This window comes from Poecilia reticulata, chromosome 5, assembly GCF_904066995.2.
Source record: "Poecilia reticulata chromosome 5, P_reticulata-male-v2, whole genome shotgun sequence".
Classification (NCBI taxonomy): Eukaryota; Metazoa; Chordata; class Actinopteri; order Cyprinodontiformes; family Poeciliidae; genus Poecilia; species Poecilia reticulata.
Window position 1 is genome coordinate 5,453,250 of NC_088834.1, and position 22,525 is coordinate 5,475,774.

General features: G+C 38.7%; 1 protein-coding gene across 10 annotated transcripts in view; it reads left to right on the forward strand.

Moving 5' to 3' along the window:
• The window catches only part of tead3b (TEA domain family member 3 b), a 34,963-nt gene that overhangs the window by 8,848 nt on the left and 3,590 nt on the right, over positions 1-22,525 (forward strand). For 2 of the 10 annotated variants that reach the window (XM_008408962.3, XM_008408963.3), the window contains 11 exons: positions 4,946-5,200; positions 15,965-16,029; positions 17,107-17,169; positions 17,312-17,374; positions 20,030-20,041; positions 20,801-20,926; positions 21,028-21,071; positions 21,221-21,277; positions 21,714-21,778; positions 21,851-21,987; positions 22,346-22,519. In XM_008408962.3, the coding sequence (XP_008407184.2) occupies positions 5,077-5,200; positions 15,965-16,029; positions 17,107-17,169; positions 17,312-17,374; positions 20,030-20,041; positions 20,801-20,926; positions 21,028-21,071; positions 21,221-21,277; positions 21,714-21,778; positions 21,851-21,987; positions 22,346-22,519 (930 nt within the window). In that variant the 5' untranslated portion in view covers positions 4,946-5,076. Of the gene's footprint in view, positions 1-4,945; positions 5,201-15,964; positions 16,030-17,106; positions 17,170-17,311; positions 17,375-20,029; positions 20,042-20,800; positions 20,927-21,027; positions 21,072-21,220; positions 21,278-21,713; positions 21,779-21,850; positions 21,988-22,345; positions 22,520-22,525 lie in introns of those variants that run through there. The other 8 variants (XM_008408964.3, XM_008408965.3, XM_008408967.3 and 5 more) reach the window with 8 other exon arrangements.

Consider the following 22,525-nt stretch of genomic DNA (forward strand, 5'->3'; position numbering starts at 1 on the left):
CAATCCCACTGTTTTCCAGACCCCAAAGTGGACGCCTAAATTGGACAACAATCTGGCCCCCCTCACCACATTCCCTCCCCTTTCCAATACCGCTCACCTCTCTTCCCCCGTGGACACCCCTTTTTTTTTCTCCCTCTGCTCTCCAGCCAGTCAACCAACCCACTCCTCCCATACATGCATCCCCTGGTCTCCTGCCCTTATTTGGGTAGAGACATTCTGAGTTAGAGGGGTGGAGGGTGGAGGGTAGAGAGGCAGTGAAGGGAGGGAAGGAGGGCGTTGAGTTGACACAAGGGAGGCAGGAGGAGAAACAGTGAGCTCTCGCAGGCCTTTCTTAATAAGGACATGTCTGGAATTCAGGCCCCTCTCGCGGCGAAGAGCCTCTCTTTTGCAGCACCTCTCTCGAACACACTCGTGTGAGCACTCTGAGCTCCGCTGAGGTCGTCAGATCGGTTGTTGTGCCGAGCACTGTTTGCTGCTCTTCACAGCTTGCAGTGCAGAAGAGGTTTGTGGTGTTTTCTCTGCTATAATTGGAGATAAACAATAGTGCAGCCACTTCTCCTTCCCTCACACTGCCACCAGCCTTTAATTACTAAACCGGTTACCGCACAACACCTGCAGTTTCATTATTGATACATGCTGTCTATTTAAAAAACTGTTTCACATTAGACTGCTAAACTTCTGCTGAACGTAAAAGATGCTAAAATCTCAATGTAAGAATCACTTTTATAATGATATTAGTGGATTTTGTTTCATTTTTTTATCTCTTGGATTAAAGATGATTAGAATTTTAACTGCAAGTTAATCTTCTGATAGGAAACATACATAGGACTGTGAGTACATTTCCTTAAAACATCAGCTAACAATGTACACAATTTCCTTAATATGTTCTTCTATTCATAAAGTATTCTTTTTTTATACTGGTTCTTTTATTTTCTACACGTTAATAACAAAATACAACCAAATCACAAACCCAGTTTGTACAAACAGTTCAAAAACAAGCAAAAAGCAAAATCATCACACTAAACTAGAAATGTACAATCTTGGCATTTACTTCTCTGGATTAATGGAGTGGTTGGAGTAGGATGCAATGCTTCTGATTAAACTAATGGACTATTGTTGTGTGTAGATTGTGTAATCCTGAGGGACCCAACCTTGTGATCTGTGTGGTCTGAGGAGATCATTTGATCTGCTGATGGGAGCTCGGTTTCAGTGTTGAGTGATCGTGTTGCAAGGCTTCGTCATGAGGGTACCGTCTCAGCTAAAATTAACAGACTGACTTCTGGATATTCATCAAACCGTCGTTTGGGTTCAGTCACTGCAGCAGATTTCGTGTTGCATGCAGTGGCTTTAATTGGACCATGAGCTACGCTGACAGCAAGGGAATTGGGATTATAAGATACATTGTACACTGTTTTTAAAAAGGAGAGACATCAGTTTCTAGGCAATAATGAGTTTCATATCAATGATTAGCAATCTCTTGCACATTATGTTTTACTGTAGATGCATTGATGAGACATGTCAATGTAAAATTCTTGTACAATTAAAATAGACTTCTGTGCCCTCTGTAAAAGCAAAAGTTGTTGTATAGGCATTATTAGGTAAACAATCAGTTTAGTTTAGGTATTTTTTATTGTACAATAACAATCAATCCTAATATTAAAACAAGTCTTGCTGAATAAGCTTAGACTGTAATTAAAGTTTGAGTAATTTATTCGATCTGTTTGTAGTTATGTTTGAAATAAGTGTAAAAATAATATCTATTTCCAGATGCTACTTTTTAGCATTAAGAGGAGATGTCTGTTAAAACAATGAGCCATCTACCAATGCCATATGTTATTGAATTATTTCTATATTGAACTAAGACTTGCATAATGTCATCTCCAGGAACACTTGGCTGGCACATTTTATGGATTTGTAAAAAAAAAATACCATGGCATGGGCATTGCAACACAGATACCACATGTACTCCACATATGTGTGTCTGCAACAACAATTTCGTAACTGCTAAGTGTCGTAACAATGATATAAAGTTTATAAAGTTTATAAAGTTACTTTTCCTCATGCTGTGCTGTGCATGCACTCTGTCCACGTTGATGAAGATTCACTTACCTCAGCATGCCGAATGCTTATAGACAGCAACATGGCATCCCATCCGGCATTTTTTTCTGATTCAGTTAAGATAATAAGTATGTAATCATTTACAGGCAGGGGTCATTATGAAAAACATTTAGATGGTGACACTGAAGAGTGACTGACTCCATCTTTTCCATCTGCAGCACCACACTGCAGTACTCTTCACAGAAATACAATGTATGTGCAGGAATGCATATACATTTATGTTTCACAAAATGAGCTTCTTAATCTTGTTTTTAGGTTTTTAGAGATGACGACATGAGTTAAGTTTAAAGAAAACGTGTAGCCATTTTAATCCGGGAGTGAAATGTGCTGGACTTAGTTAGTAATGTTTTAGTATATTAATCTTTATTTTTTTAAATTTATTTTAATTTCTTTTCGTAGAAAATATATGTATAGATGTGTTTTTTATTTGTATTGCTGCCAAGTTCAATTTAAACAAAATTTGGAGCAAAACAGTGGTATCGGTGATTTGTTACTGTTTCAATAAAGTAAAAAAGGGGTAAAAAATGGTTTTCCAAACCTCACTTACTGTCACATCACCTCACAATCTTTAATATAAATAATAAAATATGACAATCATGCTAAATACTATGAAATCATCATAGCTGCCTTAGTCTTGTCTTGTAAATTCAAAACGGTCATATATTTGGTTAAAATGTTTCATTCCCCTGTATTTATCCATTTTACTTCACATTTGTCAGTGTCTTGTGAAATGTTAAAACAGAAAGAGAACCATCCTGGGAGGATCATTACCTCATTGACTTTTATTATTGAAACAATACAATGTCGAAAAGACAGCTTGAAAAATACTTAAGATCTTTTCCTGCAGTCAGCTATAATCCAACCACATTGGGAAACAGTTCCCAAACCACAAGCATTCTCAGAGACCACTGCTGATTATTGGGGTCTTTAAACTTTGTTTTATGAAATATCTTGAATTCATCTAAGCATTCGAGAGAAATCGAATTAAAGTATAGTGATAGTGACATGACTGTGGAAAACAGAGTGTTATCCTTGTGCTTTACATGAATTCTCACAGCTCTCTCTCCTTTGTATTTTTATAGTGAAAACATTATTGAGGGAAAAGGAGCATCAAACGAGCCGACAAATTCCAGTGACTAATGTACTTACAGAGTATCTAAGAAGTATTCGCTTTGGAGATCAGTTTGCTAGAATAGTAACCAAAAACGTATCCATAGAAACTTCTAACTTGTTTGCTTGTTGGTTATCTCGGATCAGTTTGTTCATGTAGTCATGAAACTTGCTCGTCCAGCTCTAACAGCAAAAGAGTTTCCAGACTTCCATTTAGTTGCCTAACTGGTTGAGTGTCTTAAAGAAAGAAACTATGGCTTGTAATTATCTGACACACAATTCTTAAGAAAGTTTTAGTCATGTGTTGTTTGAATTAATTCTCTACGCGGCTTTGGTGCTGTCATTAGTCTTACAAAATAAGTAAATCTAATAATGATTTAGCGTCGCTTAAAACAAAGTTATTTGGATTTTGTGGATAATCATTGTACAAAATGATTATCATTTTGTACCGTCGTCCTTAACAGTGAGCTCTGAAACTATTCTCTTACTAAAGAGTTTGTTTAAAGCGTAACTGTTTTGATGTTCTAGCAGTTTGCTTAAGCCATATAGGTCACACATTGCAAAGTATTTTGGCAAAAATAACATGAGATTTTTTTGCTAAATTGGCTGTTGAAAAGCTGAAGCAATCTTTTCATGTAACTTTTCTCTGTAATCTGACATGATATCATACATAAAGAGCAGCAAAGAGACTTGGATGTTCTGCCAGTGCTCAGCCAAACTTTAAAAGCTTTGCCCTTCTCATTGTGATGAGTTATTCTTGTTGACCTCATTCTTCCTTTAATCAAGACTCCTTCCAGTGTTGCCTAAATCCCATTATTGTTTTATGGAGTTGTTAAATTTGTCACTCATAATTTTCCAAACACATGGTTCGTCTGCAATGTTTCTGAAACGTTAACCAGAAATAGTTCCACATGCTCTGATTATATCCAGCAGTATTTTGTGGGAGAGAAATTGGAGCATTAGTTCAGTGGAGCCTATGTAATGGATGTGATGGATTTTTCAACATTTGATTACTTTTCCTGCATTTTGTTTACATCTGTCAATGGGGCACGCTAATGTATTAGAGAAAAACGATTAAAGCAGAAGACAAAAAGTGGGTGGAGTAGCTTAAGGTCAGTTGCTGTCCTAACTAGGGATAAACCAATATGAAATTCTGGCCCTATATAAATGTCCGGTATTTATGTTGCTGACTTCACCATTGTTTCTCTGCTTTAATTTAATTTCCTACAATCCTGTGCTGCATCACTGTTACTTTCACATGACCAAAAAAGTACCACATGACCAACAAGATGGAAATAAATATCTGTTGTTAATATCGGCAGCGTTATTTATCGGACCAATGCTGATATGTTAAAAAATGAATATCAGCCGATCTCAATGTTTTTGACGATAAATTGTGCATTTCTACTCCTAACAGCTCTCGCAATAAATATTTTCTGTTGAATTCTATAGATTATCCAGACATGGATTTACATGGATTTGTAAATCCATGTCTGGGATTTACAAATTTGAACCTTAATACAGCTTGGATCTGCCTATGCATCCAAAAATTTGGGGAAACCAAAATGTGTGTGAACCTTTTTTATCTCATATTCAAAAAAGAAAGGTAACCTCGCTGTCCATGAGAGTTAGGCATTGTGAAATTATAAATAACCTTAATTGTGATTGAAGCTTCACTGCTGATTGATAAAAACTTCTGCACTGTTTTGTTCCACAGATTTCCCACTGATCCTTTGATCTTGGGGCTCAGGGTCTGGCCCAGGGGGAGCCGCCACCATTGCGTCCAACGAGTGGAGTGCCAACGGTAGCCCAGAAGATGGGCTGGACGGGGAAAATGAGGACAAGACCATGGACGGAGATGCAGAGGGCGTTTGGAGCCCAGATATTGAGCAGAGTTTTCAGGAGGCCCTCGCCATCTACCCTCCCTGTGGCAGAAGGAAAATTATCCTGTCAGATGAGGGAAAAATGTATGGTGAGTACACGGCCAGAGCAGCACAAGAACAACAATTACAGGGATATAAACCAAGAAGAAGTGCTTATTATAAGCACTTATTAATAAGTGCTTATAAATCACTGCAACATATATGCAGTGATTGGAGAAACCGTATATGTTGCAGTGATTGGGGTTAAAACAGGCAGATTTACACTCTGCTGCTTTAAAAGCAAATAAGAAGATGATTTTTCTTCCTCTTTCGGTTTTCATGTCACAACTTAAACCCAGAGGTGAGTGTTTTCTTTCCACAGGTAGTTCTGTTTAACAGGTCTGTACCTGTTGAGCTGTGACCCACGGGCAGGTTCTTCCAGTCACACTGGCACTTTCAGAGGTGGTTATTGCTGTCCTGAAAGAGACTCAGCTCCTCTTACCGCCGGATTTATACTAGTCTGTTTTTGCAGAAGGTTCTTATTTATGACCTGGTTTTCACACTCAGGCTCTTCCTTCTCTGCCTTCTCTCCAAACTTGTATTTTATCACTCAGCTACAATCAGTTTTTTTCTCTCTCTAAACTTGCAGTACTAGCAAACATTGCCTGTGGGTGACTGGTTAAAATCTTCTGTTTGATGCTGAATCGCTTGGTTATATTAAAGACAATTAGCACAGCATGAAACAAGACTTAAGAACAAAAACATTGCATTGGCATGCTCTGCTGTTGAAGTATTTAAATATCCATGTGGTTGTGTTGTTTCCTGCCATATGTTCATAAAATTGCAGGTGTTGAGTCCTTGATGAGCTTAAAACCTCCAGATGGCCGTACTGGCAAGTGTTCTAGCAGAATCAATAGCATCCAGGTGCAGCAATTTCATCACACTTCTCTTTAATGATTTTCATCCCATTTTCTATTGTTAAAGCTTCAGTTTGTAACTTTTACAAGGATATGTTTTTTACATATTTGTTGAAACTGTCACTGTGTAAGATAGTGTAATATATTGGTATATGTGCTGATGGCAGAGAAACAACTTGCCATCACAGGAAAAGTGTTTATCTGTCGTTATCGGTGGCCATGTTTACTTGTCTGAGCATTCATGGCAGACTCCATTGTAGAGAACCAGAGAACCAGCTGTAGTAGCACAGAGCAAAGTGTGGGGGGGGGGGGTGAGCAGTGTGTACACAAGTTTGATTGACAGCGCTAAGGACCTCCTCCTGGCTCTGATAGGTCGTTTCTGAACGAGCGGTGCATTTGTGTAGATGACAGTAGGAGCGCTGGAAGAAGGCAGAGGAGATTGATTTTTCACAATCTCCTCTGCCTTGTTAAAACTCTCATGACATAGTGAGAGTTTTAACAAGTATTTAAAAATATTTCATATATAAATAATTCCCTTCTCACCCTCCTCGGGTGGTCTGTTTCATCCTCTGAGCTCGGGTCCTCTACCAGAGGCCTGGGAGCTTGAGGGTTCTGCGCAGTATCTTGGCTGTGCCTAGAACTGCACATTTCTGGACTGAGATGTCTGATGTTGTTCCTGGGATCTGTTGTAGCCACTGCTCCAGTTTGGGGGTGACTGCCCCGAGGGCCCCGATTACCACAGGCACCACTGTGGTCTTCACCTTCCAGGTCTTTTCCAGTTCCTCCCTGAGGCCCTGGTACTTCTCCAATTTCTCATGCTCCTTTTTCCTGATGTTGTAATCACTTGGTATTGCTACATCCACCACAACGGCTTTCCTCTGTTCTTTATCCACCACCACAATGTCCGGTTGGTTCGCCATTACCATCTTGTCTGTCTGGATCTGGAAGTCCCACAGGATCTTAGCTCGGTCATTCTCCACCACTTTTGGGGGTGTTCCCCACTTTGATCTCGGGGCTTCCAGTCCATATTCTGCACAGATGTTCCTGTACACTATGCCTGCCACTTGGTTATGTCGTTCCATGTACGATTTCCCTGCCAGCATCTTGCACCCTGCTATTATGTGCTGGACTGTCTCAGGGGCCTCCTTGCACAACCTACACCTTGGGTCTTCTCTGGTGTGGTAGATCTGAGCCTCTATTGCTCTGGTGTTTAGGGTACACTGCGGTAGCTATATTTCATATATATATATATATATATATATATATATATATATATATATATATATATATATATATATATATATATATATATATATATATAAAAGTTACGTACGGCAGCTTTAAAGACCATACATCTTTGATTAAATTTGCATCTTAACTTGGAAGAAAGAACAGCAATAAATGTTGACTGGTGTGATTTTCTTCTGCCTCTTTTTCTGTTTCTCTTGCCCCTGATAGCCAAAAAGTCTAGGTTTTGTGAGATTATTTATTTTTTGCAACAATCAATCTCAGGCAATAAACTTTTAGATAGTTTGTGTTTTGGTTTGTAGATAATTGTTTGTTTGTGGGAGGCTTTTGGCAATTGGCGTCAGATTAGATTCTTTTGGTGTGATTCACCCAAGATGGAATCCCATCTTCTCATTTGTCAGACAGATTTGGAAACTGAAGGACAAGAACATACCTAACTTTATTCAACTAGTGTAGCTGCTTTTGTTTGTTGTCTGTTGAGTTTTTCAGTGCAAAGGCGAGGCAAAATGAATAGCAGAATCAGTCAAAAAGAATCAAAGAGAATTGCTTTGATTAATAGATTCATTATCTGATAATAATTCCCACAATCTTGTTTTATTTAACTTATATTAGTGTGATATATATTTTGTGGATTGTAGAAATAAGGAATTTGCTAATATTGAGCCCAATTTACTTCAGAGACAGATTGATGCTATTTACCATATTTATTTAGAGCCAAATGGGATAAAAACTTGTTGGTAACACTGAAATGAGCATGATGCATTTAAAATGGGAACAAATACATTTAAATTAAAAAGAAAACATTCATGGCAAACACATAAACTGCTAAGTTTTGTTCATGATTGTTTACTCCTAAATGAGTTGAATATATCTTGCTTTCAAGAAATGATCTACAAAGATTAAACCAACTCAGTCCAGAATGCTTAAATTGTAAACTATAAATGCCTGAGTTGATTTTGTTTTTGCCATCCACATTCTATTGCTTTATAAAATGTGTTTGGTATTTAACATTTTAAAAAAGTATGTAAGAGTACAGTTGTGAGTAACACACACCCTTAGAGTTCTTTTCAGAAGTATGCATTTTAATTAAGAAACAAAATCAACATTCATTTTGAATCTTCAGCTTCTTACTGGAACAAATTTTAGAGTATTCAGTTTGTTTTAGCTGCATTCTGTTACATAATTCTGTTGAGATAACCCATCATTACTGCAGAACCAGTGTGGGGTAATTTCTGACATCTAGGAAAAGTCTGTGGCAGCCTGGCTTATCTAGTGATCAGAGTGTGTATGCCACAGTGCTTAATTTGTTGTAGTGTCTTTGTCCTGTGGCATAATGTCTTCCTATGCCATTTAAATCAAAGGCATACAGGCCTCTCCATGTGGCGGAAATGTTTTATCGCTGTGGTTTGTTGTTTTCTCATGGGAGTGATTACGTGAGAACTGTTGCTTCCAGTGTATTGATCTTAAATCAAGAATAACATAAGTTAGCATGGTGACAACCATGTAAAGTGAAACAGAATCATTATGCTGGAAATCCCAAACTTTGCTTTACAGTAGAGGTCACAGAAGATGTGCTTGTTTGTAAATTTGATTGGATCTTGTCAAGAGAAACTGGACTCAGTTCTCAAGAAAATTGGAACAAAATAAAACAAGATTATTGTACGTTGAGGAGGCATAATTTTCCGCATGACAGTTTACAATAAGCATGTTTTATCCTTTCCGTGGAAGCGAGTATAAATAAATAGAATGTTTTATCTTAACTTAATAATGTTCCAGTCCTGTTTGTTAAAAGTGTGCTGTCTCAAAAGGTTTGGTACGAGAAAATCATCAAGACAGAAGGTTAAGCACAAACTTTCTGCCATAGCAACAAACTGTCAGAACCCCTTTTAAAGGCTGTTTTTTCCCTGGGGCACTAAACACGCTCTCCATTTACAATAAGTCATCTGAGGCTTTACTGGCAGAGCCAAAGCATGCCCCAGAAGAAGCCCCCTCACAAGGTGATTACCTCAGATTTCTAAAAGCTGCCCTGACGTTAGGTTAGGGGAATGTTAACGATTGCACAGCATGTAATACTGTCTACCTTGCAGTCTCAGACTCACAGTGGCCTCCAAAAGCAGACAAGTCATCCCTCCCATTGGGAATTCCACTTTTTTTCTGCCAGGATTTTTTTTTATTATTATTATTTTGTGGGAAACCTTTGCAAATTTCCATTAGCTAGTGCACAGTTTTATACAAGTGTAATCTGTGCTCCACAAGGCTGTCTAGACCAGTGGCATTTATTTTCATTCAGATAACTTTAGGGTTACAGAGAGTTCAAGGAAAAGTTATGTTCTACTGTAACCTCTCACATAAGGAAATATTTAAGCTGTTTTAGGACATGAATAAAAAAGTTTTACTTATAATGGTTTTGGCACAGATGTGCTTCTATGTCCAAACCACCGGAAGAGCTCTTTGGTTTGGTTGCTTAAACAATAAAAACTTCATTGAGAATTAAACAGAAACGGAAATAATTACACTGTTTAGAGCATTCTGTTGATATCACATGGGAGTGGGATGTTTGTGATGTTGAGATGCAAGAGTGTGAAAGGTGTAGGTGGAGATGACTTTAAAACTGGAGTGGGAGATATCTCCCAAAAATTTAATGACATTCTCTTACCATCAAGGCCCGGAATGTGAATCACCGCTCAAATAGACCTGTTACTGTAAACATAAGCTCCTGTGTAGGTCGCCTACAACCGTGTTATTGTTAAGCAGTTATTAGATTTTTATCACGCTTGTTGTTTTGCTTTTCTCTGCCAGGTAGAAAAAAACAATCATTCTTTTGCTTAATTGGAGGAGAACTTTAACACCCCACAACTCTGAATCAGCGAGCTACTTCTGCAAAGCACGGGAGATTATAACTGAAAATCTGTTAACAACATAGCATAATAAGACTGTCCAAATATAAGATGGAAGGTAAAACACACCGTTTGTTTACCTAAATAGGAAACAAAATATGACACATCACCTCAAGAGGTTTGGCTTGAGAGGAGTTTTATAACATGACGACAGCCCCAAACAAGTCAATAAGAGTGAAACTAGTATGTCTCCAGGCCTGAATCCAGTAGAATACCTTTGACGTATTTAGAACTGGAATGCAAAGCAATGAAACCAGTAGAAAACAAATAACAACATGGAACTGTGGAGACAAAGAATTATACTCGTACCTAGTTGGATAATCGTGTATGTTCCCAGCTTACCAAGGATTCATTCACAAAATGGAACATAACCATAAACACAGTTTCCATCAGCAATATTTTGTTGAGCAAAATATTAAAACCAAGCAATCAAAGGATGATTGATCCTTTAAGATTATTTGTAAAACGAATAGCTGACAATTTTTATATGCTGAATTCAAAGGAAGCATTTGGAAAAGAAAATGTAGCCCTTCTTGTTTTGCTTCGGGGCTGTGCTCACATGCCGTTCACCTGCGTTTTCTGGTCTCAACAGGTGTATCACACGCCTCTTTGCTTCCACACCCCTGCAGCTGTCACTATTGCAAAGCACTCTGGGTATGAAAATGGAGAAAAGTTCCAAAGCATGGTCGGTGTCTGTTCTGACCTTCGAGGTCCAAATTAGAACAGGTTCAGTGCATGTACGGGTGTGGGAGAACATATGGGTACAGATATGGGAGCAGGGCCTGAGCACGCTGTTTGATGACTACGCAGGCCTGGTGTTTCCTGTCAGCTCCCTCGCTGAGATGTTAGGAATGTTTTCAGTCATGGCTGAGCAGTATGTTAACAATTTAGGATTACCTCAATGTTATGTGAAGGGAGGAGGGAGGAAAATAAGGGAGTTGAAAGGGTTCGGGGGAGAGATGGAGCTGTAGAGAGGTAAGGTTGTGATGACTGAATAGAAATTACCTTTTTGCTCGCTATCTTAGCATGGAAGTGGAAAATTCCAGTGGTCATATAAAAAAGAGAAAGATGGGTGTGTCTTGTCAGGGGAGTTAAGAATGGCGGCCTGCAGCTATCTGACTGACTGTTGAGCAATCACCAGGAGAATCATGATAGGTTCGAAAGTGCTGCTGCAGAGAAAAGTGCAATACTGGGAAAGCTGAGGACCATGAGGCTATGCCCTCAAATGAATGAGTGTGAGTCTGTTTTTATTCACCTGTTATAGTTCCCTGAAGTGTGGACATTTGGCTATCTGACCCTCCCAACGCCATCCGCCTCCCTTTCCACCCCCATTTCAGACCACAATGTCAAGTCTGAACAGATGTCAGCTGCTGCAGCTGTAGACCCACAGTGCTGTAAATCATTTCTGGTAAAAGGTTTAAGGAAGCAATCAGTCTAAAAAAAAAGATAACTGCCACCCAACACAACCAGTTCTGCTGGGTCTTCATTATGAAGAAAGAACAGACAAAGGTCATAATTAGCAGGAAGATGAGTTTCTAAATCCAGCTGTCTCTTTAATTTTTGGTTGTCTTTGAAAGTAGAGCTTCTCTTTGTGTGTGTTTCAGAAGGTGGTTGTTCAAAACATAAGTCTGCTAAGATACAGTGTTATCAGATCATGGTTCTTTAAAAATGTAGCTTATTATCTTAGAGTGCATTCACACCAGCCGTGTTTAGTCTGTTTTAGTCAAACTCTAGTTCGCTTGCCTGGAAAGTCCGGTTTGTTTGGGGAGGTATGAAAGCGCAATCAAGCTCTGATGCAGACCAAAAAAGCTAACTCTGGTATGCCAATAAAACGTAGGCCTTGGCTTGGTTGAAGTTGAACTGTGGCGGGTTCAAATGTATACAGTAAGTGAATCACAAGCAGACCGTAGACCCCTACAATAGAGAAGGGCATTCTGGGTAAATGCAACCAAAGCTAAGACGCAGGTCTAATGCTAGCAGGAGAAATGGCTTGTGGTCTTATGTTTGTAGAACTGCTAAAATCTGATGCCAAGGAAGTTGTATTTATGTTTTCTTAAGAGATTTTCATGTGACTTTCTTCAGTGGTTCTTAGTGCAGTGCTATCACAGGAGATGGAAGTAACAGTTTTTTTCAAAGGGTTTGGCTTGTTTGACACAGTGGAATGTGAAAGCAAACCACACCAGCTGAAAATATAACAAATAATGCAATTTTGGGCCCCAGTTGTACTGAGTCTACCGGACAGCTTCCCCAGTATTACAGTAGGTATCTTTTCCAGTCATGATCAAGTGATTTATTTTTTATTTGTTAAATATTTAACCTTATTTTAACCAAGACCGTCCCATTGAGATTGAAACCTCTTTTTAACCCTTGTGCGTGCGAGGACTGAGGCAAACGTAGAGAACTATGGCAAATGATACATGTTTTATGTGTGTGGGGTTGATTGGACCCCATTTCTACATACAAGGGTAAAAGGGAGTCGGCAAAGAGACAGAAAAGTTACAGTTAACTACATAATCCCATACAAATAATTAAAAACAGTCACAATTTAAGGAAGTCATCTCTAGTAGTCTCAGTCTGGACTTAAATGAAATAAGCTCAGTTAATTTCCTGTGTTTTGCAACATGTTTTATGTAGACAGAGAAGAGTAAACAAAATCTCCATTTTCCCAATTCTGTGCAGGGAAATGGAACAGAGAGCAAGAAATTAACATTTGAAAACAAAGAGTAAAAATTAATGCTTCTCTGTGTGATTAAATCGCAGATTTAGGAGGGCAACAGCCCAAGCATGGTCTTATAAGTAAATTAATCAATGTTCCAATAATGATTATTTTGAATGGTTCCATAGAAAATGTGGATGTCTGGGGTGACTGTGACTCAGTGGGTAGCATTGTATTGTCTTGCCATTGGAAGGTTGTAGGTTTGATTCCAGCTTTCTCACATGTTGACGTTTCTACGGGCAAAGCACTGAACAACAATTTGTCTGATAATTGGTGTACTGGTGAGACCAAGAGGGTGAATGTGGCTTTGATCAGTCAAACTGACTGGAAACATGCTTTATAAGTACTGTCCATTTATATTCGATGATGAGTTTAAAGTTCCGGGATTAACTACTAACATCCAACTATTTGAATTAATGATTACGCTTCCGCTGCCAACCTAAAATAACAACAGTAGAATTTAGCCATGTGCTTCACGCCTGTGTTGGGTTTTTTTTGTACTGCAATAAGGGCATCATGTCCCCACACAGACCTGTTGGTAGTTACTAGCAGCATTATTTTGCATAGATGAAGACATTTCTAGAATTGTTTCCATTTCATAAACACTCTGGAAATATTCTGTTTTCTTGTGGTGAAGCCCTGTTGACCCTTTTCAACTACGTCACGTAATCAAGTTGAGGCGCCATAAGAGATGGTCTCTTCATGGTTACTAATAATTACACAGGTACCTTTTTCATTTTGCAGTTGATTGTATCTTGCTCATTTAGATTATTAATGAAGTACATGAACATTCATCTTCTTACCTTGTAAAACATAGTTGCTTCAAATCTGTGAACACACCAAGGGCTGATAGTACTTATTTATCACTTGCTGCTGCTATCCATCGGCGTCAACTTCCTCATCAAAAGGTTTACAATAAAATGACGAGATTTGTTTGCATTCTTGTCTCTGCAGCAAACGGAAAGCTAATTTAGGCCACCAACTGTCTGTTACAGGAGTTAATCTGCGCATATAGGTTGTTTTGACATATGTTAAAGGAGTGTGAGCTGATTTTGAAGAGTGTGATGTCAATTACAAAGGGTCAATAAGCACTACTGTGTACCTAACTATCAGTCCTTAGTAATATCTAGGTATGGCACTATGCTGACTTTAGCCTAGGGGCCCAATGTTTTCTAGATCTCAGTTGGTAGAGCTGTTGCCTTGCAGCAAGAAGGTTCTGGGTTCGATTCCCGGCCTGGGGTCTTTCTGCATGGAGTTTGCATGTTCTCCCTGTGCATGCGTGGGTTTTCTCCGGGTACTCCGGTTTCCTCCCACAGTCCAAAAACATGACTGTCAGGTTAATTGGCCTCTCTAAATTGCCCCTAGGTGTGAGTGTGTGTGTGCATGGTTGTGTGTCCTGTGTGTCTCTGTGTTGCCCTGCGACAGACTGGCGACCTGTCCAGGGTGTACCCCGCCTCTCGCCCGAAACGTTGGCTGGAGATGGGCACCAGCACCCCTCCCGACCCCACTGAGGGAAAAAGGGTGCAAGAAAATGGATGGATGGATGGATATATTTTTTTTTTTCTAGAATGATTGTAATTGCAAAGAAGCCAATTTGGCTCAGTGTTGAACCGAAAACTTTACTTCAGTTGTTTTAAATCAGGCTCACGTTTTGGAGAAAAATTCTTACCTTTAATTATTTCACTTGTACATCATTGAGTAATTTGCTGTGACATTTTAGTGAAATTCTTTCCACCTCAGTGATGCAACGTTCACTCTCCTTCCCCCTCCAGCTGAAGAGACTGAGAGTGACAGTTGGGTGGGGGTTGAGCGGGCGTTATTCTTTCCCTGCCATCCTCCACCAGGACGGTCTGCAGCAGGTGCTGTTGTCCGTTAGCTGTGGGGTCACACGGTGGTGTTGTTTTGGGAAAAGCTGCTGCCTCGCTGCCAGGTGGCAGTTGTTGGCAGAGACAGTTATGGCTTTGTGTTTTCTCCAAGAGCCCCTGCCCTTTTCAGCTGCCCTTTTTGCCCCTTCATAAGCGATCATCCCCCATCCCCATACCCGAGCCTGATGGCCTTCAACCCGGCTCTAACCCCTGTTTCTCCCAAAGCTGGAAGTTCATTTGAGCATGTGTGCACTCAGCCAAGCTCTGTGTTTGTAGGCCCAATCAGACTGGCCAGCACAGATGTGACAGGCTTACAGGAATGTTAGGAATGTGGAGGCGCTGGAGCGGGTGTGTCCATCCTTGGCCTGGGGCAAAAGGGGAGGGACTCCCTCAGTATCGGCAGACAGCGCAGCTCTGCTTTGCTGGCTGACTGCCGGACTGACTGGTTGGTTAGTACGATGAGTGCTGTAAGCCTGTTGAAGATGGCCTGCGGTACTTTTATGGTAATTGCAATAACCAGTGCCTTCTGGAGGCCAACTACAAGACTTATTTCTCCTGTCATTATGCATCTGGAGAGCTGTTAAACTCCTTGGGTTTAAAAAGGCACGTCTTGACCAGTTTTGTCAGCATAATTTTCTGTCAGCAAATTTGGAAGCATTATTTTAATGATATGGTGGTTCTACCTCTCATTTCAGCCCCATTTCCACAGAAACCCAATAAGCGTGACTTGGCAGAGAAGAAAACTCAAAAACCCCTATGCACCCGGTTTCCTATAAAGCTCCACGTCATGCAGCTTGTTTGTGCATCTCATGCACCAGGGTGAATTTTTACCTGATAAAAACAAAAGTTTAATGTAAAGGAATTGCACATTAGCAAAAGTACAACCTAGCATAAGCGGCTATGATCTGCACAAGCTGTTGGGCAGAATTTTGAGTGGAAATGTTATGTCTTGAAAAACATGGCTATGTTTGTAATTATACTCCATGGCAATGGGAAGACATATTATGGATTGCTAAATCAAGACGTAAAGACAAAACAGTTTAACCTTCCTATTTCTACTGTCAGTAACATGTAACAGGAAACAATGGAAGTATTGTGAATCTTTGTGTTGATGAACTCTGAGGCAATGACTCAAAAGAGGATACTGCCACCAAGTGTCCAATTTGGGATGTACAATATAATGTTTGTGTAACTGCCTTTCATAACTTTTCTTTCTACTTTTTTGTTACAGGTCGAAATGAACTGATAGCAAGATACATCAAGCTGCGGACAGGCAAAACCCGCACGCGAAAACAGGTAAACTTGTGCTAACAATGAAAAAAAAAACATGCATGATTCTTTTGGGTCTCTTTTGGTAACTATAATCCACTAAATAAAAAGACAGAAACCAGTCTGAGATTTTAAAAGAAAACTCTGGTTTTATTTTATGTTTATTCCAACATATTTTGTAAAACAAATAGTAATTCCTTCGACCTACTTAACTTGAAATTATAAAAAGACATGACAGAATAAAGTGCTGATTCTAAATATCTTCTCAAACTTGGTCATTTTAAGTGTTTTTGCTGGAATTAAAAATATGCCATTGTTGGCTGATTGCCAGAGGCTAATCTGTCTTAAAAGCATTAAAATAATAGTCTAAAAGTGTAAGAAGTATATTTGTGCTGCATTATGCACACATTAGTGGTGAAATAAAATTTATTCATCACACAATAGGTTCTGATCTTATTTGCCATCATATTGAAACAGAGGATTTCCAAGCTACGCATGTGTCTTGAATATTTCTCTGACATTTTTTAATAAAAAAGAGAAAAATCCGCGTTTTCATGGCCTGTTGACTTTAACAATAAAATACAACTAAGCCCTCTAAAAGTGGCTTCATTTTTGTTGTGGATTCTAAAGTTTCTAAGTTCTAATTTCTAAAAGGTACATCTTTTCACCTGATTTTATGTAGTGATTCCCAGAAGTGTTGACCTATTAGATGTATTGCTGTTTCAAGAAGAAGTTGAAGTATTTAGGTGAAGTGAAAAGAAACTGTGTTAAAAGCACCGGATTTTGCTGTTGATGGCAGTCAGTCTCATAACTTTTTTTCTGGCTGTTTCTTCGGATTCTGTGTTATTATCACTTATCTCCAGCATTATTCCACAGCTAAATGCCACGTTACAAGAAACCTATTCACTAAAGTGTATAGTTACCAACCTTATCCTTTAAATTCACCTTTCAATGATTTTTAGCAACTGTTCTGACCTCTGAACATTTCCGTTGTTTCAGTAAAGAGTTGGCATACGCTCTACAAGTATGCACCTGCATGGTTGTGCATGCATGAATTTGATTGCATGTTATTTATTTGTTGAAAACTGTTTCACACCCCTGTAGGTGTCTAGTCACATACAGGTGTTAGCACGGAAGAAAGTTCGTGAATACCAGGCGGGTATTAAGGTAGGTCCCGCCGGCCTGCCTCCCGGCAACACTGACTGGGCGTCTCTTTCCTCTTTGGTTACGGCTTCTCCCTTTCTTCCCCGTGTCCTTTCCCTCCATGTCTTCTTTCCTCTTCCCTTCTCTTGGCTATTCTTCTGTGCAGGTTTCTAGCCATTTGCAGGTTCTCGCCCGGAGAAAATCTCGCGAGATCCAGTCAAAGCTAAAGGTATGCGCTTCACCTCAGCAGGGCTGGTACACGCTTGGCTTTGCACTAACCAGCTAATTTCAGAATCTGATTATCAATCTTTGCTTACATGGAAAACCCATTTCGGCTACCCAAGCAGATGCATGCTTGCTATGAACAAAAGAATTGTTTGCAATCAAAAGTTTAAAGTACAAATTAGATTTGCTTTTTTGCATCCAGTACATCGACATGCATGGTTGTTTTTAGTCCTGTATTTCTACAGCAGTACACAGAATTCAAAAAATTAAACTGTAATGGTTGTTACTGTAGTCTCTGCTTTCATTGAACATGCATTGCTAAGCCAGTCTAAAGAAAGTTTATTTAGTTGCATGTTGCTCCAGCTCTGTCTCTGTCCTCCACAGCTTACTGTACTCTTTTTGCTCTTCTTTTTTTCTTTCTTTCTTCCATTCTTTCATTCTTTCTTTCTTTCTCTCTTTCTTTCTTTCTTTTTTCCTTTCTTTCTTTCTCTCTGATTTCTGCTCCTCCCACTTGAATATCTACAGTTTCTTATCTATTCCTTTGTTTGTAAAGTCTTCTGTAAAATGTAATATAAAGTTTTGTACAACTCTTTTTAGCTTGTCTTATTCAAATTCTCTGTACTCTTTATGCTTTTTAAGTAATTTTTGCATATCCACACTGAAATAATTAATCTACTTCTAATACTTCTATATATTAAAAATACTATATTCTGTGGGGCAAAAATTTTATTAAATTAAAATTCTAAGACGGACTAACCTTCTAGAGTAGTGGCTCCCAAACAGGGGTTCGGAAGCTGTTGTTTATAAAAACGGGGCATCTTGAGGTGATACTTTTGTCATTATTTAAGAGATCAAATCAGATTGGGATTTAGTTATATCTACTTTTTTAAAACCATTAACTTTCCTGAAATACTGGGGTGTACTTTGTTACTGGCTGTAATTCTAACCAAAACATTCATCAGACTATACTGGTGCTATGCTGATTCTTTGGTTGTCCAGGCAGTCAACCTCAGATTAAGAACTGAGTGATATGAATGAAAAACAAGACAAAAGTCTTGCAGGAATCTAACAAAATAGCCATATGTAAGACTTACAGTGCCACCTAAATTTACCTCAACTAAATCTAAAATGGAAAATTAATCCTGGCTATGCAAGACTTCTTGCTTGTTCCTTTATAATTTTTTTCTAGAACTTGCAGATTTCAGGGGAAGAAGTTGTCATAAGAGATAGGCCAGTTAGATTGGAAATGTGGGACATTTCCAATCTCACTAGAGAGTCACTTCTCATTAGAGAGCCACTAAAAAAATAGTTCCCAAATTTATTAGCAGATTTGGGCACAAATGATCCTTGTTGGGGAAACTAATTAAGCAATTCATGTTGATGTTAGTTCTGAATTTAAATCAGTTTCAAAAATAAAATAACTGTTAGGTTAACACAGCAAAATGTAGAAGTGCATTTATTAAAAGAATAGGATAATTGTAGTATCATCATGGTAAAGTCACTGCCATAGATTCACTTACTCTTAAATACCACACATGACTGTTGAGTACATAATGCCACTTCAAACCAGGAATGGCATCACAAGAAAAACGTTTTGCAGAAAGGACACTCTTTACTCATAAAGAAAAAAATTTAGCATATTTAAACTTTTCTGTGAAGAACTTACAAAATTTGAAGATTTTTTTAGAATTACAGTAATTAAAGAAATATCTTTGCTATTGTATGTACCTCGGTATACTTCAATACTGTATAGCACCCCACCTTATTATAGCTAGTAATATTCCAATTTAATAATGACATTTTAATATGGATGCTTGTTATGTTTGCATTGTGTCAGAAGCAATAGCTAATATCATAAGTTCAGGCTTATGTTGTTTTGTAAGTTAAAAGATGACAAGATTGTGAAGTACTGAAAAGTAGGTCAGTATCCATTGCAGTCATGTTTCATTTAACTTAAGTCAAAAGTGCGATGTCTACCACTTTTTCCCCTAGATACTAAGTTTATCCTAATGAGATGTTAGAAGCCTCGCTTTAAGCACCCAACAGTCTGATTCAAGGGTTTGTTGCCTAGTAAAAATAAGGTTTAAACTAAGTTTTACATCGTGTTTTAAGACTTTATCAACTGTGTCACCGTGTCCTAAGCCTTTACATAATCCAAACATAAGTTGCAAGTATAAAGCTGAAAGAGGTACTGCCTCTCTTACTTCTTCGAGAACACATTGACTTTCATATCAGTATTTGGGACTGACAGTTAAGTTGATACACTTCCTGCAAAGTTAATGTACTACACTGAAAACTTAATTTGGCAACAATTAGAAATCAGACAGGACAAATTGCATTTAGTTGTTAATAATATGCATATCTTACCACTAGCTTTTTAAATTAAAGATACACATTCTTGAAATCTTAGATAATGTTGACTATCAGCCTCAAATGGAAAATGTTGTTTTCCCATGATGCCACAAGCTGTGCTAAACTAGCCATGGGTAAACTGTACCTAATATTTTTCAGCTGAATCAAAAAGTTTGACTTATTTCACCCCATTTTCATGCTGACCTTAGATTTAAAATCACTATCAAATTTAAATGCCTTAGAAGTAAGCATCAAAACATTATATAGAAGTGCATAATACTAATGGTTTTTCTCTTTTTTGATTCAGGCGATGAATTTGGTAAGTGAATCTGTCTTGTGTAATATGCTTCCCTGCTCCCCTTTGTTTGGCAACAGTAGCGCACTATCCTTTTGCTATGGCCGTCTGCAGGCATGGCATCCCACCCCATCGCTATCCGGTTAATAAACCAATGCTAAAGGAGAGATAGCACAGCCCTTTTATGATGCAGCATTCTCGCCCCTCAGTCTCTGCCAGAAATCAAACTCTTGCTTGCTTTGCATTAGGTGTTGTTCTCGACACTGAATCCTACTTCTGAGGTATCTGTCTTTCAGTCGCAAAGTAAGAGATTACAGTACAAAATGAAACTATTTTGGAATCTAAAACAAAAATTTTGAAATATATATACATTTTTGGTCTTTTGATGTGGTTTCTTAAATTCAGGCGATGATTTAACCTCCAAAGGGTTTGGATTGAAATTGAATGGGTTTAGACATCTTGAGCTACCTGTATATTCTTGGGTCTTGTGGTCTCTTGTATCCAGCTTTAATCACTTTATCGTATTTTTCTTGCAATGTTCTTTGATAACCCACTGACCATCTATTGTTTATATTTGATCGTTGCTGCTTCATCTCCATGTTCTTCTCTGCTTTATTATGAAACCTGCTTTTCATTCAGAACACAGATTTACTGCTAAGCTAACAATTTTCCAAGCTTTCTTTGACAGCTAAATGAGTTGTTTTATTTATCAAACATAGATGTTTTTGAGAAAAAAAATGTATATGCTGATTATTTCTCGCATATTTCTCTCTTAATTTTCAGGATCAAGCATCCAAAGACAAAGCCCTGCAGAACATGGCCGCCCTGTCATCCGCACAGATTGTCTCACCGAGCATGATAAAGAATCACCTTCCTCCTCTGTCTCCCGCCCCATACCAACCAACTCGAGTGAGAATAATTAAAAATGACTTTACATACACATCTTATCGCAGTGAAAAGAAGGGATTTAAAAAAAAAATTGAAACACTTATCTCTTTCCTGCCCTCCAGTTCTGGCCTCCTCCAATCCCAGTACAGCCAGGACCATCTCAGGAGTAAGTAAACACAAGAAACATCTTGACTTGTACTTGGTACAAGAAATAAAAAGCTGAAAAAAATAAGTAAATCAGTAAGCAGGTTAGGTTTTATGTCAGGTGGGTATTGCAGGGGTTTTTTTTTACTGAATAACATTTTTCAACACTAGGATGATTCTAGATGTCAACCCGGGAAGGACTCCTGGGCCCATCTGCACCAGCCATGTGTAAGTTCTCCTTAGCCAAGACCTGAATTTAAGCACAAAACAGCACTAACTTTTCCCGAGCACCTGCATTATTTGTTTCCTACACTGTTGTTGAATTAACCACCACAAGGCAAATGAATTACTTCAGATTTGATTGAAAAAAGGTGAAAAAAAAATTCCTCATAATGTTGATGGTCTTTTAAAAGAACCAAAAGCTTTAATTGGTTTTCTGTGATTTGCCTGGAAATTATATTAACTGGTGCTGTTTTGCTCTATTATGTAGCACTGAAGAAGGTGAACTTAACGCCTAGCTGGTGCAGCAAAACATAATTATTCTTACAAGTTAACAGATTACCACAATAAGAAACACAGAGTTGGAGACATTAGCAGTACGTCTTACACCTAAATACTTATAACTAAATACTTATAACTTACTTGGTCATTTGTTTTCTTTCAGCATCAAACCTTTTGTACAGCCTCCATACTCAGCCCTGCCAGGTCCTGTACAGCAACCCATACCAGGTAGGTGTGACTTGTGAGTGTTTTAAAAAATAAAAACAGACAGTTTATTCATGCCTGTGTGTCTGTGCCCAGCCTATGAGCCCTTGGCGCCCCCTCCTCCACCAACAGCAACCGCAGTTCCAGTATGGCAAGATCGGACGATTGCTTCATCTAAGCTACGGATGCTGGAGTACTCAGCCTTCATGGAGGTCCAGAGAGACCCAGACAATGTAAGCTGAACTTTGGTAGGGGATTGTCTCTGCCAAACATGCTCCTCTGTGGTGATCACAGAGGAGCATTTTTATTATTTTGTTTGTTCAAATTGTACCCTTTTTGTGAGATACTTAAAATGATAAGAGGTACTCAAACTTCACCTGTGTTTTGATGTTACACAATCATTATCCACTTTTTGTTTAGTTGAAGGTGAATATAAAAAATGAGTTTAACTTAGATAAGTAAGGAAGGGTGCACTGAAGCTTACTTGCTTCCTATGTCAGTTGTTTGTTGTTCCCACAGAAATCTTTTCCTGATGATGTGATAACGATTTTAAACTGACAACTTTGAACCTCTGGTCTTTTTCCACTGCAGTACAGCAAACACCTGTTTGTCCACATTGGACAGACCAACCCTTCCTACAGCGACCCGCTCCTCGAGGCTGTGGAAATCCGGCAGATCTACGACAAGTTCCCCGAAAAAAAAGGAGGCCTGAAAGAACTTTACGAGAAAGGGCCTCAGAATGCTTTCTTCCTCGTCAAATTCTGGGTGGGA